This window comes from Oryzias melastigma, linkage group LG18 (genome assembly GCF_002922805.2).
Source record: "Oryzias melastigma strain HK-1 linkage group LG18, ASM292280v2, whole genome shotgun sequence".
Taxonomy (NCBI): domain Eukaryota; kingdom Metazoa; phylum Chordata; class Actinopteri; order Beloniformes; family Adrianichthyidae; genus Oryzias; species Oryzias melastigma.
Window position 1 is genome coordinate 16860980 of NC_050529.1, and position 12797 is coordinate 16873776.

The 12797-nt window shown below is 38.8% G+C and overlaps 2 protein-coding genes across 2 annotated transcripts; one reads left to right on the forward strand and one right to left on the reverse strand.

Annotated features, from left to right (window-relative positions):
* The first annotated feature begins 6 nt into the window (after window positions 1–6).
* LOC112155961 (ubiquitin carboxyl-terminal hydrolase 47) lies at window positions 7–6794 on the forward strand. The gene is made up of 10 exons (XM_024288052.2): window positions 7–104; window positions 184–290; window positions 510–583; window positions 661–783; window positions 2524–2619; window positions 2846–2974; window positions 3053–3178; window positions 3265–3302; window positions 3380–3414; window positions 3507–6794. Exons 1-10 carry the CDS (start codon window positions 73–75, stop codon window positions 5660–5662), a joined length of 2916 nt encoding a protein of 971 aa, XP_024143820.1. The 5' UTR covers window positions 7–72; the 3' UTR covers window positions 5663–6794.
* A 2996-nt stretch (window positions 6795–9790) lies between these two features.
* LOC112155966 (probable E3 ubiquitin-protein ligase ARI8) lies at window positions 9791–11539 on the reverse strand (the record flags this gene model as incomplete). The annotated part of the gene is given in 4 exon segments (XM_024288061.2): window positions 9791–10456; window positions 10539–10694; window positions 11318–11418; window positions 11503–11539. Coding segments are annotated over 4 exon segments (744 nt in total), but the record flags the coding sequence as incomplete, so codon positions are not given.
* Between the last annotated feature and the right edge of the window lie 1258 nt (window positions 11540–12797).

A 12797-nucleotide genomic window follows, 5' to 3' on the forward strand; every position in this document is an offset into this window, starting at 1 on the left:
GGTGACCCGTATAAAGGGATTTGGAACCAGGGGTTTACCTGCTACCTGAACAGCGTCCTGCAGGTGCTCTTCATGACCCCAGACTTCACAGAAGCCCTCCAGAGGTTTGTTGCGCACGCGCAGAAACGGTCTGTCCATCAAGCATCAGAACTGTTTCTCATGTTGTGTTCACGGTCCTCACAGAAGCCCCCCCGGATCACTAGATAGTCATCTGGAGGAGCTTTTTGATGACTTGAAGAAACAAAACGGCAATACTTATAAAATCACGAAGGCGCTGGGAATCACTGATGGTAAAATGAATCACGTTAATTAATAGTTTTACATTTTCAAACAATGAAAAAGTGAAAGACTATATTTAAGTTATATTGTTGAGTTAATGTAATTTTAACCTGTTTAGTCATTTTGTCATAATGAAAATCAATTAATTTACCTGAAATTAAGCTAAATATACTGGAAAACGTCATATAACCATTTAAATTAAATGTTATTAATCTTTTTATCCTCTGAAGTTTATGTTCAGGCTGATGCTGCTGAATGCTTTGAGAACATATTGAGGAATATAACCAATACTGAAGCGTCTCAGGTATGATCTTCACATTAAATGTGAGACAGGTGAATAAAGGATGAAAAGTTGGTAAGCTTTGTCTTCTGTCGTTGCAGATATTTCAGGGTGTGCTGACAGTCAAGAACAAATGCTCCAAATGTGACACTGAGACATGTGATGATAATCCATGCTGGAGTCTCCCTCTGGAACTGGTGGATTCAGAGGCAGAGTACAGAGTTGTGAGGAATCTTTCTTTCTCCACAATATTCTCAATAATATTTAGGTTTGATGATGTAGCATTTCATTTATGCAAATAGACCCAAATGTATTTTAGCTGACACTTCTGTTCAGCACAGAGGGTTAAATCTGTCCAATTCCTAGTTATCTTATGTACATATTTATAAAAGTATTTCTGAGTCACTGATTCTTCAAGTTTTCTCATTTAAAAAAGTGAAAGAGGTGTTTTATGTTTATTATAGAGAAAACAGGAAAACACATTGAAGCAGGCTGAGGAGCTGGTTGGGTTTTAGCTGGTTTGGTGTTGGTTTGTTTAATTCTCTTTTCCTCTCTTTGTCCACTCAGTCTTAGGTTCCAATTCCTTTGTTTTGCCTTTTTGTTTAACCCAGCACACTAAGTGTTCTGCCCTTTTGCTAATCAGGGCACAGTTTCTTTGTTTCCCTTATGTAATAAACAGTGTTCCTTTTTCTCATTGGTGTCTAGTTGTTGTTATAATCCCATTTTTGGTTTTCCCCGTAGACTTAAGCTATTGGAGCAGTCATGGCCTTGCAGGCTGACTGTTTAAGGTTGTGGACAGGTGTCATTTATACAGATAATTAGTTCAAGCAAGTGACAATATTACAGGTAACAAGTGAAGAGTAGAATAACTTCTTAAAGAAGAAGTATCAGGTCTTAGAGTAGAATTTTTACTTTTTATTAGGACCAAAATATAATTTTTCTGCCCCATTTAGTGGGATTTCCTGGTTTCATATTTTTATGTTTAGTCTCTCACAGTTGAAGTGTAGCTGTGGGGAAGAAGCTCCTTATCTGCTAGTATTGTTCTGGTTTAAATAAATGTGTTAACCCACTACAGACGGGGACTGTTGGACCAGTTTCCATCTCCACATTACGCTCACATACCGTCGTTTGGTGACTCAGTGGTTCTGTACAAACCAAATGTGAAATACAAAACTAAATTTTTTTCTGTGTTAGTTAAAAACTAAGAGGATTGCATAAAATATGAATCAGAACAAATCAATAAGTTCTCAAATTAACTGCTAATACATGGGGTCAGCTTTCCACTGCTCCATCTACAGGCACTTAACAGTATGCAGTAAAACGCTGCACTCTAGTGGTCACTTTGTTAAGTGCAGAAAGGTAGATGGAGACGTTTGATCACAGCACATGAATTTTTGTTATCCTTATAAGTTACAGAATACAGAAAAATAACAACAGATCCCTTTTCTACACATATTGACAAATTCATGTTTAACACAACAACTGTTAGCTGCTACGTAAATGATCATGTGACTCATAAACACATGTAGTTTTCAACATAACAGTGACACATTACTGAAAAACTTTGAAATTCCAATGAACCACTTGTTCTGTGTTAATATTTCAAAAAACATATAAATTAAGGAATGAGATAATTGCTGAAGCGCTCTGATTGGCCAGAGAATGGGTGAGTTATGTCTTATAGAGAAAACCTTAAAAAGAAAAAATCCAATACTGCACATGAAATAGTTTTTTCACAGCACCTATGAAGAACATTACAGATTTCCATCTTCTTGTTAGGCAGGAAAATCTTCAGAATCAGTGATGGACAGTTACCTTCACTGTTTATGTGAATGGTGGTAGAAGACTTTTCTAAATCACGTCTTTTCAAAGAAAAGTTCTAGTGAACATCCTTTAGTCACAATCACAGACGACTGAACACTGTGTGTCTTTAGCTCATGTTATAACAGTAATACATGTCACAGGAGGACGGCATCACTCAATACTTCCATCCGTCAGAGGTCAGCGGTCCGGACCAGCTGTTCTGTGAGGACTGTGATGCCAAAACTGATTCTACAGTTGTAAGTTTCTATTTTTTTTATATTTGATTTGTTGCTTTATTTAACTTAGATTAGTTTGGATTTGTGGCCCTTTGGGTTAAAAAATAATTTGTATCTATAAAATTCATCTAATCATTAAAGCCATATATTTATAAAGTACTTTTGTTTTGTAAAAAGTCTTAAAATAGAAATGGTACAAATAGATCAAAATGGTACTAATGGTTCCAATATTTTTGTTTTCAATCAGAAACTTGAACTGAAACAACATCCTGAAGTTCTGATGCTGCTGCTGAAGAGGTTTAAGTTTAATTACAGTAATATGCATTATTACAAAGTGCAGCGCAGAGTGGAGCTTCCTCTTATTCTAGAGATTCAGGTAAGATCCACAATCTGTTATGTTCACTATTTTGTTCTGTGTGTTGACCATTTAAATCTTTGTATGTTTTGTTTCCAGAACCAGACATATGAGCTGTATGCATTTGTGGAACATCGTGGTTATTTAAAAAGTGGACATTACACTGCAAATATCAAGTCCCACGAGGATGGGAAATGGTATCACTTTAATGATGATAGAGCTAATGTACGTATTGTTCAGTGATTTTATCTACAAATGATGTTTTGCACAGAATCTTTATTTATAATGAAGTTTTCTACATTGTTTTACAGCATTACTATCAGTTCTTCCAACTGGATACAAAGGAGACGTAAGTTTCCATGTCTTTATTTCACTCCACATAATCCCTAACTATAATAATGATGTATATCATGTTGATCCCACTAGATCTCGGAGTGCTTATCTGCTGTTCTACAGGAAAAGTGAGATCCCAAACATGCTCCATTGGTATTTTTCTGAATGTTTGTGATATATTTTTAAATGTCTTTTTTTCTGTCTTGTGGGTAAACTTCAGTTTCTGCAGACGAAGCGTTGAATGAAGAAAGTAACAAGGAGTGCACACCTGAATCCTCTGAAACACTCAGAGGTGAAACAAATGAACCAAAAGAATGTAATGAGAAGACTGTAGACAGTCAGAGGAGCCATGAGAAACCACAGAGCTGTGACAGTGAAGAAAGACAAGAAACAGAGGAGAGTCTTGAGAAGAAAATAATTAGTGTGGAGAAAGAAGAAGAGTTGAAAGATCAGATGATGAAGAGTTTGAGGAAAGAAGAAGAAAAATTTAAAGAACAGATGAGGATGCGTTTGATGAAAGAAGAAGAAGACTTGAAAGATCAGATGATGAAGAGTTTGAGGAGAGAAGAAGAAAACTTTAGAGATCGGGTGAAGATGAATTTAAAGAAAGAAGAAAAAAACTTTAGAGAACAGATGATGATGAATTTGAAGAAAGAAGTTGAAGAGTTGAAAAAAGAGATGATGGTGAATTTGAGGAAAGAAGAAGAAAACTTTAGAGATCAGATGAGGATGAATTTGAAGAAAGAAGAAGAAGAGTTGAAAAAAGAGATGATGGTGAATTTGTGGAAAGAAGAAGAAAACTTGAAAGATCAGATGAGGATGCGTGCTGAGAAGCAGAAAGAAGAAGAAAACATACCAGAACACCAGACAAAAGCTTCCAAACATTTGACATTTTATGACCTTTATAAGAATCCGTTACAGAGCAGTGGAGATGAAAGCAGAGTGAGATCTTCAGAGAGGAGTCAGGAACTAGAGGGAGAGAACAGGAGAAGATCAACACAGCATGAGCAACAGAGCGAGAACAAATCCACTGAGAACAACATTTATACAGGAAATTCGACAGGGAGAAGTATCCAGAGCAACAGAAATATGGAGACAGTAGAAGTTCAAAGAGGAGATTTCAGAGCAGAACATGTTCACAGCAGTAATGTCTCAGCTTTAGTGAAAGATTTTGAAAGCTTAAGCAATGAAGCCTGTGGTCAAAGCAGAGATGATCCCTCAAACATGAATGTAGAACATGATGAAGGAAGCAGGAAGAACTCATGTATTCAACAGAGAGACACAGATACTGGAAACAAACAGAGAACAAATGATCAGCTTCCACAAACTGGAGGAACTACACTGACTAATGATGGGTGTGATGATGGTTCTGATTCTGTTCATCGTTCTGGAGGATCACATCGTTCAGCAATTTCAGTTAGATTCAAAAATCAAAGTCCAGGGAAAAAAAATGATTCTATACCACGATCTAATGTGGAAAAAAGAGAAGATTCAGAGAATTCCTGTGACCAAGAAGATCACCAAAGTGAGCACTCAAATGAGATCCTTCAGCAGGATGCAACATATGGATCAAACATGCAGCGGCAATGTTACGATGCTTCTCAACATTATAATTTCCAACAATGCAGCACAGAGATGACACCTGAACACAGAGCTCCATCAACCTGTGATTCAGTGAACCATTTGACAAAATCATTAATGACCATGACTTTGAGAGACAGGCAGACAGATCTCACAAATGAAATCGTAAAAACAGAAAGCAGTGATCAGCAAATGCTATCTAACACTCATGGGTGTGGCTACCATCTGGTTTCTCCAAACTACCTTCATTTATCTCAGACTTACCCAAACTCACAAAGTCATGCGGCATGTTTTAATCCCTCCTACTCACAGCACAACATACCTGAGTATACTGAGAGCTGGAGTCAGCAAATTATGTATAACACTCAGTGTTGGTATGACATCAATCCAGTGTCTCCAGTCCCTGTTTCTTCCTGTCCAATTTACCAAAATTCACCAGGTAATACAGCATTTCTTTGTCCCTCCTACTCAAGGCACAACATGCCTGCTGAATATGTCACTGCTCCCACAGACACTTTGGTTATTTCGACTCCTTTTGGTCCCTCAATGGAACCAATGAATCATATTTCTGCTCACCATGAGCCTGCTGGTTCACAGTCAGGTTCTGGAATCGGAACCAGAACACAGTTCAGGTCTGAAAGTCTGACGCGAGAAACTCGAGCAGAGCTCAGTCACGACTGCAGGGGGCGAGACTCTGCTGGCTCACAGGTACAAGTCATAACTATTGACCCAGCTGATCCTAGAGCAATAGGGGGGGTGTGTGGTTGTTTCTACCCTAAAACTCATAAGTTGTGACCAACAACAGTTAAAAATGAACATTTTTGTTTCAGCCCAAACTTTGACTTTTACGTTGTGTAGTGTTCTTATTCAGAAAATCTTTTGAATTAAAAAAAATGTAAAAAGCAGTGATTATTTAAAGTGATATCTTAAAAAAAAAAGGGGGGGGGGGGGCTTTTTTCCTAATGATATTTCCTCTAAATACAAATAGAATATAACAAACAACTTATTGCAACATAATAGTGGTTGGATTGTACACGTTTACTTTGTCCCACTACTTTTCAAACAATTAATCAATCTCCATTTGATCAATCACTATATTTCATGGAATCATGAGTGTGTTGTATATGTAAGTGTAAATAAGTCTGTTTGCATGTTATTATGTCAAGAAAATGACATCACCCTATTGTCTTTATTTTCCAATCAGTTTATGAATTTATATCTTTAAAAGGTTTGATACATTTTTGTATTTTTCCTTTGTTTTTAATGCTTGAAAACAAACAAAATGTGTGTGTAGCATTACTTGGTTTGCCAAGTATTATAAAAATAGTATTTTTCAGCTCAATACTGTCAAAACTTTTAAATCTTGTTCTGTCAATAAAATCTTAACGCTTGTGTATGAATATGTGTATATATTAAAACATTAAAAGTCACAGAATGTTTCCTGTTTTTTTGTCAGTAGCATCTTATTTTGTATTTTCTGGAGTATAGTATGGATGAGCTCTTTTTTTTTACAATTCACAAACCAAGTTTGAATACGTATTCCTTACCCAATCATTTGAATGTTTTAATTTTTTTTTTAATATAATTTTATTTTCGAACAAGAACAATGATAAAACAGAGAAAATGAAAAGAGCAAAAGCAAACAAACAAGAAACAAAGCAAAACAAAGAAATTTCTCCCACAATTAATCTAGTATGCAACAAGAGATGTTCGTAGTTCGAAATAATATAGTTTTCTATCTTTAATTTAGTCTTTTTAGCACATTTGAGACTCTCATGCTATGTTATAAAGACTAACTGAGTCTAAATGTCTGAAACTCTAAATGAAAATAAATATAAATATCTTAAGAACAGATTAAAAAAAAATCTTGAGGATGACCTTATATCCTTTAGAGTAAGAAAAAACCGAGAGGGTGATATGGTGCATACGGGTGAGTCTGTTTTTCCTTTATTTTTTGCATTGGTTCCAGCTTCCCTGCGGTTCCTTTTGAAAGCAGTTGGTGCAGGATCCTTTCTAACTCTTGCATGGCTGCACACACAAGCATCACTGGTTTAATTTGGCTCTCCTCGTTTGGTTTAACGTGACTTTTTGCATTGATTCTGTCAGAAATGAAACCAATGTATTCTGCACCCTACATGCAGGGCTGGTTTGATGGGTGGATTAGACGATACCACCACCTGCAGGATGTTGAAGGTACTGGATACTTTTTATGACCTGAGGTTTTTATTTAGTGCTTACCATAGACAGTCTAATTTAAGTACAAGTTCTTATACAGTCAATGGTGCTTACACACTGGCCGCATGTGCCACACACGCAGGTCACAGCAGGGAAGTGGATTATTCTTCTTTTGTTTTTGTAGTGTTTATTGGCACTTGTCTGCCACCTTCATTCGTAGAGGCTCATTGCACAAAGTCAAAGCGATACAAATCTTGCTCAACGCATTTTGTTTTTACAGCTGTTTTTTAAATCTCATTCATAGTGTCATATAAACCTGACCAGCCACAAACTGAAGTTATTTGTTTCTCCTTCATGATCGTGTTTGAATGAAGGAGTTTCATCATCTGTGAACCGTCAGCCACTTCAATGTTCACAGTAACATGTATCCTGTGTGGGGCAGTTGTTCTGTCCACCAACAGAAGTGTGTACTCCAGTAATCTCACTTCTTTAACTGAATGGGTCAACAAAGATTGGCAAAGCTATGCAAAATGTCCTTTTCTGTTACAGTTCCTGCAGGGTGTTCGATTGCTTGACACTCACTTGAATTAGCTAAGTGTTTCTCAGATCCACAATCAAAGCATGTAGCAGGGGTAGAAGTAGACTTTTGTACTGTTTTTTTCAGGAAAATGCTGATGTCTACACCTGCATGCCGAGTTCTGTGTATTAACAAATTGCACAAATGCCTGCTGGGTACCCGCCATGGACTTAATTTGCTCACTAACTGACTCAGGTGGAGTAGCGTCAGGTTAGTTTTAAACAGGAGCCTTTCTCTGATGCGGGGTCATCAACATGCTCCACAAGCTAGTCCCGAATCATGTCGTCTGCATTAGCAAAATCACAAGGAGAAGCGCATTATCTTAGGGCAGCAATATAATGCAATATGGGTCTTTGGGCACCCTGTACTCTCTTCCTGAACGTGTGGTGCTTCGTGACCACATTTGATGTCGGATTAAAATGTGGACAAGATGCAGCAATGGCTGTAGTTAACGTGTTACCTGTGTACGTTAAAGTGTGGGAAATCAACTGTCCTTCAGAGCCCAGACAATGATATGAAAAGGCCCTTAGTCTTATCTATGGCCATGCATCTTCACCGGCATTGATGTCAGGTAGTAAGGATTTAAAAGATATTAGATACTTATTGAAAAATCGATCAGGCAGTGGGAGTACCAGCAGTATTGGTTAGGGATGTAAAAAATAGATACGTATTGAAAATTGATGGAGCAACTGCAGTATCGTTTGAATACCACAAATATGAACAAGATTATGTTGGTTAAAAGTTATAAAATCCATCCATCCATCTTCTTCTGCTTCATCCGGGACCGGGTCGCGGGGGCAGCAGTCTAAGCAAAGATGCCCAGACTTCCCTCTCCCCGGCCACTTCCTCCAGCTCCTCTGGGGGGACCCCGAGGCGTTCCCAGGCCAGCTGAGAAACATAGTCTCTCCAGCGTGTCCTGGGTCTTTCCCGGGCCTCCGCCCAGTGGGACATGCGCGGAACACCTCTCCAGGGAGGCGTCCAGGAGGCATCCGGACCAGATGCCCGAACCACCTCAACTGGCTCCTCTCGATGCGGAGGAGAAGCGGCTCTACTCCGAGCTCTCTCCGGGTGACTGAGCTCCTCACCCTATACCTCTAAGGGAGCGCCCAGCCACCGTGCGGAGAAAACTCATTTCAGCCGCTTGTAGTCGGGATCTTGTTCTTTCGGTCATGTCCCAGAGCTCATGACCATAGGTGAGTACTGGAACGAAGATCGACCGGTAAATTGAGAGCTTTGCTTTTTGGCTCAGCTCTCTTTTCACCACTACGGACTGGTACAGCGACCACAAAATGGTGGACGCTGCTCCAATCCGCCTGTCGATCTCACGCTCCGATCGTCCTTTATTTGTGAACAAGACCCAAAGATATTTAAACTCCTCCACCTGAGGCAGGAGCACTCCACCCACCGAGAGAGGACAAACTACTTCTCTGTTCCAGAACCATGGCCTCAGATTTAGCTGTGCTGACCCTCATCCCAGCCGCTTCACACTCGCCTGCAAACCGCTCCAATGCATCCTGGAGGTCCCTGTTCGATGGAGCCAACAGAACAACATCATCTGCAAAGAGCAGAGAGGAAATCCTGTGGTCCCCAAACCAGACCCCCTCCGGCCCCTGGCTGCGCTTAGAAATTCTGTCCATAAATCCATCAAGGAGTAAATAATAGATTTCTGGTAAACTGCAATTTCTCTGTTTTTTTTCTAGTCTTTGTCTTTTTATGTTCATGCGATGCAAACAAAAAGACATTCAATCATAAGCTTGGTTCTTCCAAGTCAATACCTGAATAAATTTCTCTGTCAAATACCATGCATTATTATTCATAGCTTTAAATGCCATATAAGAAATATCTATATTCTAGCGTTTATGATAAAAAAATCTGACTGTATCATATCGCCAAAAAAATAGCTGAATCCTTTATGAATCTATTTGTGGACCATGTATTGAGATGTGTATCGAATTGTCTGAGAGGAACAGATACACACCTCTAACGAGTAGATCATTTTCAAACATTCAAATCCACGTCTTGATTGGTATGATCGGGTCTCCTGGGCACGGCAGACCAACATCTGGAAACGGCACGTTTGAAGTCATTGTCTCTCACCATAGAACTTGTATGTTCTCCTTGTGGCCAATTTGTTATGTTGCCGGTGTGGCAGGTGAAATAATTCGCAGGTGTGTATTTTTACTGAACTTTATTTCCAACATGAACATGCTGCAACATGCTTTTTCTGCACCACACTTCTTTTCTTTTTCTTACGGTTCCTGTCTCTCACTCACTGCTTCACCTGGTGTCGCCTAGTACCAAAACAATATCTCAACACAACAGCTGTTATTAAAGTTCCCTTTTATTGTAATCTTAAAAAAAGGCAAACGGAAAAAGTCTAGATTTCTTCACCGATGCCACACAGGAATGGAGGTCTGTCTGGGGGCGACTCGGCTAGAGCAGGGTTGATACGGACCGCTTGTTTTTGTGCATTCAGTCATGATTTTTAGACACACAAAGCAAAACTTGACCTTGCATCGAGGACACACAATGCTCTTACAGTATTTCGAGGTGTGTTCCAGCAGAGATCCACAGGTGGGACAGGCTCTGATGGAAGGACACCCCCGGACGTTTTTAATTGATTCAAAGACGATTTCTGGGCAGGTCCTCAGAGTTTTCAGAGCCTCGTTGATGCAGCCGTCATTATCACAGTGGTTTCCGTTTGGCTGACCCCTCCACTCTTTCAGACACTGCCAGCAGAAGTCGTAGGGCCGTCTTTTCTTTACTGTGCAAATCTGGCAACGCACACTCAGGTTGGACTCATCTTTCCTCGTCACTAAGAATTGACATCCAGGACACTGTGACAACAAATAATAATAAATTATTAGAGAAAACAGGTTTCAGTAAAAGGAGTTATTTTATTTTGAATTAGATACTCACTGTTTTGGAGTTGAAATATTCTCTGGCTGCATTTTTAGCCATTGTGCTTTCAAAGTATTCTCTTTCCTTCGGGGTCAGTAGAGCCATTTTACGAACTTCCACATACGGCCACTCCTTATTACAGTTGGGCTGACCACAAACAAACTTACTTTTACCCTAAAACAACAGAAAGAAAAAAGAATAGTTAGAAAAACATACTTTTTATTCAAATAAATAGGTGTTATTGTGTGCTTTTGCATTTACATTCAGTTCGTCAGCAGATTCTTTTATGCAAACTCCAATGAAAATTGTCTTTTTGTGTGTTTTTAAAATTTTCTTGTAGCATTTTTCTCAAACCAGAGGACTTGCATAAACAAATTTACTGTTCAAACTGCATTTCTGAGTATTTCCTAATACACGTCATGTTGGATCAGAATATTGGATGTTTAAAATGCTCGAACTAAAGACACAGCAACTAAAATGGGCGTGCCAAAGTCTCCTCTCCCCCTGCACAAATCCTAGTCCACTCAAGGTTAGTGAGACATGATGAGTGTTCAACACACGGACTGTAGCAAATTGCGATTCTGGTTCTAAACTGTACAACTGGATTGATTCCAGTCCTTTAGCTGTAAGACGCTTAGGACCTTCATGAATAATTCAATAACGTTTTGCCAGCATTTTAAATCGATACCGGTTCGATACTGGTACGAAATATCGCGATATATCGCCAAAATCCCCACCACCACACACCCAAACACACCCCTACTTGGTTTTAGTGATGGTGAATGAATCGAACGTACCTCTTCCAACAACCTGCGGCACCAGTTGGTGAGAGACATGGGAGTGACCGCGTGACCGCAGGACATCTCTGCTCTGGGAGGCGCAAATTCCTCACAAAGAACTATGAAAACCAACAACCACACATGCGGTCACAAAATGCGATTTCACAGCGACCAACCGGAGACTGAAACGCGAGTCTACTTACAATCCATCTCATCCTCTCTGTCCACGAATCTGAGCGTTCTGTCGAAGAGGCTGTATCTTTTCTGCATGGTGCTCATCTTTCTCAAGTCTGCAACAAGAATACAACACGCCAAGACTTTCGATTCCGCTCAAGTCTCATCAGAAGTCACGTGACGCACAGCAACGCCGCGTGGAAGTTTCTGTTTCATTAAGAAGAAAAAGACGCACATTTTAACCCCCCAAATAAATAAATACGTTTTTCAAAATCTAGGATTTTGTATTTCTGTGTGCTTTGGTTAAACTATAAATCCCCAGCTTTAAAAGGCAGATTTCAAATTAAAAGCACCAATTCAATTACCAATTTCTATTGATTTTGAATTGATATATTTTGAGACTATATTTTGTGTATTTTAATTTGGGATTTCTTGTTCAATATTTATTTTTTTTGTGTGTGTGACCTGCAGAAAATAAAAGTTTCAAAAAGCCTTACTGTTAAAACAGCAGCATCTCCAAGAGCTTCTTTTATTTTTTTTGGCTAAATGAATTCATATTCATAAATGAAAACAAACAGACCTCATGTATTCTTTTTTCTTTATTCCTTTTATATGTATTAAAAGTAAATATTACAAAATCTCCGTTTTTTCAGCACTTTGGACAGTTCTGTCACCATGTGATTTATCAGGTTTTTGCAAAAAACACAACTAGAACTTTACAAAGTCATTTCAGGACTAGAAACTGCAACAGGGCATTTCCTGTTGTCTATAGCTTCATAAGATCACATTTTATCTTTTATCTAATGTAAAACAAAGAGGAAAACAGTCTCAAATGGCTCTCACTAACTGATGAAAACTAAGTTAATATCAAATTTAACATATTTTATACTGTATTTAATCGAAATATATATTTATTTCAATGATATAAAACCTGGAAGAAGTTCGAGCCATCAAGATGTAGGAGATTCTGGACAGGCTGGAGGAGGGGAGGCAGGTCGCTCTGCATGAGCAGACTGTCAACCGAGTGGATAACTTGGATAAATAGCCAAGAACAGAATTCCAGGATTAATAATGTAATCCTCACCGGATTGAAAATCAGGAGGAGACAAACTTCACAAACAATGGCGGCTAAAAACGACACAATCTCTACAACTGTCAACTGTGAGCACGACTCTCAGAGAGATCTGAACCGTCAGCAACCTGACCTTCATATATTCAGTGATCATGATAACCAGCAAGATGACATAGACCCTGATCAATTCTTTTCCACTGTTAATCTGGACTGCAAATATAACAGCATAGATTACTTCAAAAACTCTGTTAA

Excerpts from the sequence above, each read along its gene's own strand:
- LOC112155961 (XM_024288052.2), top strand. The coding sequence starts at position 73 with ATGACCCCAGACTTCACAGAAGCCCTCCAGAG. Across the intron at positions 2,975-3,052 it reads CTCTTATTCTAGAGATTCAG|AACCAGACATATGAGCTGTA; the intron begins GTAAGATCCACA and ends TTTTGTTTCCAG. Across the intron at positions 3,415-3,506 it reads TCTGCTGTTCTACAGGAAAA|TTTCTGCAGACGAAGCGTTG; the intron begins GTGAGATCCCAA and ends GGTAAACTTCAG.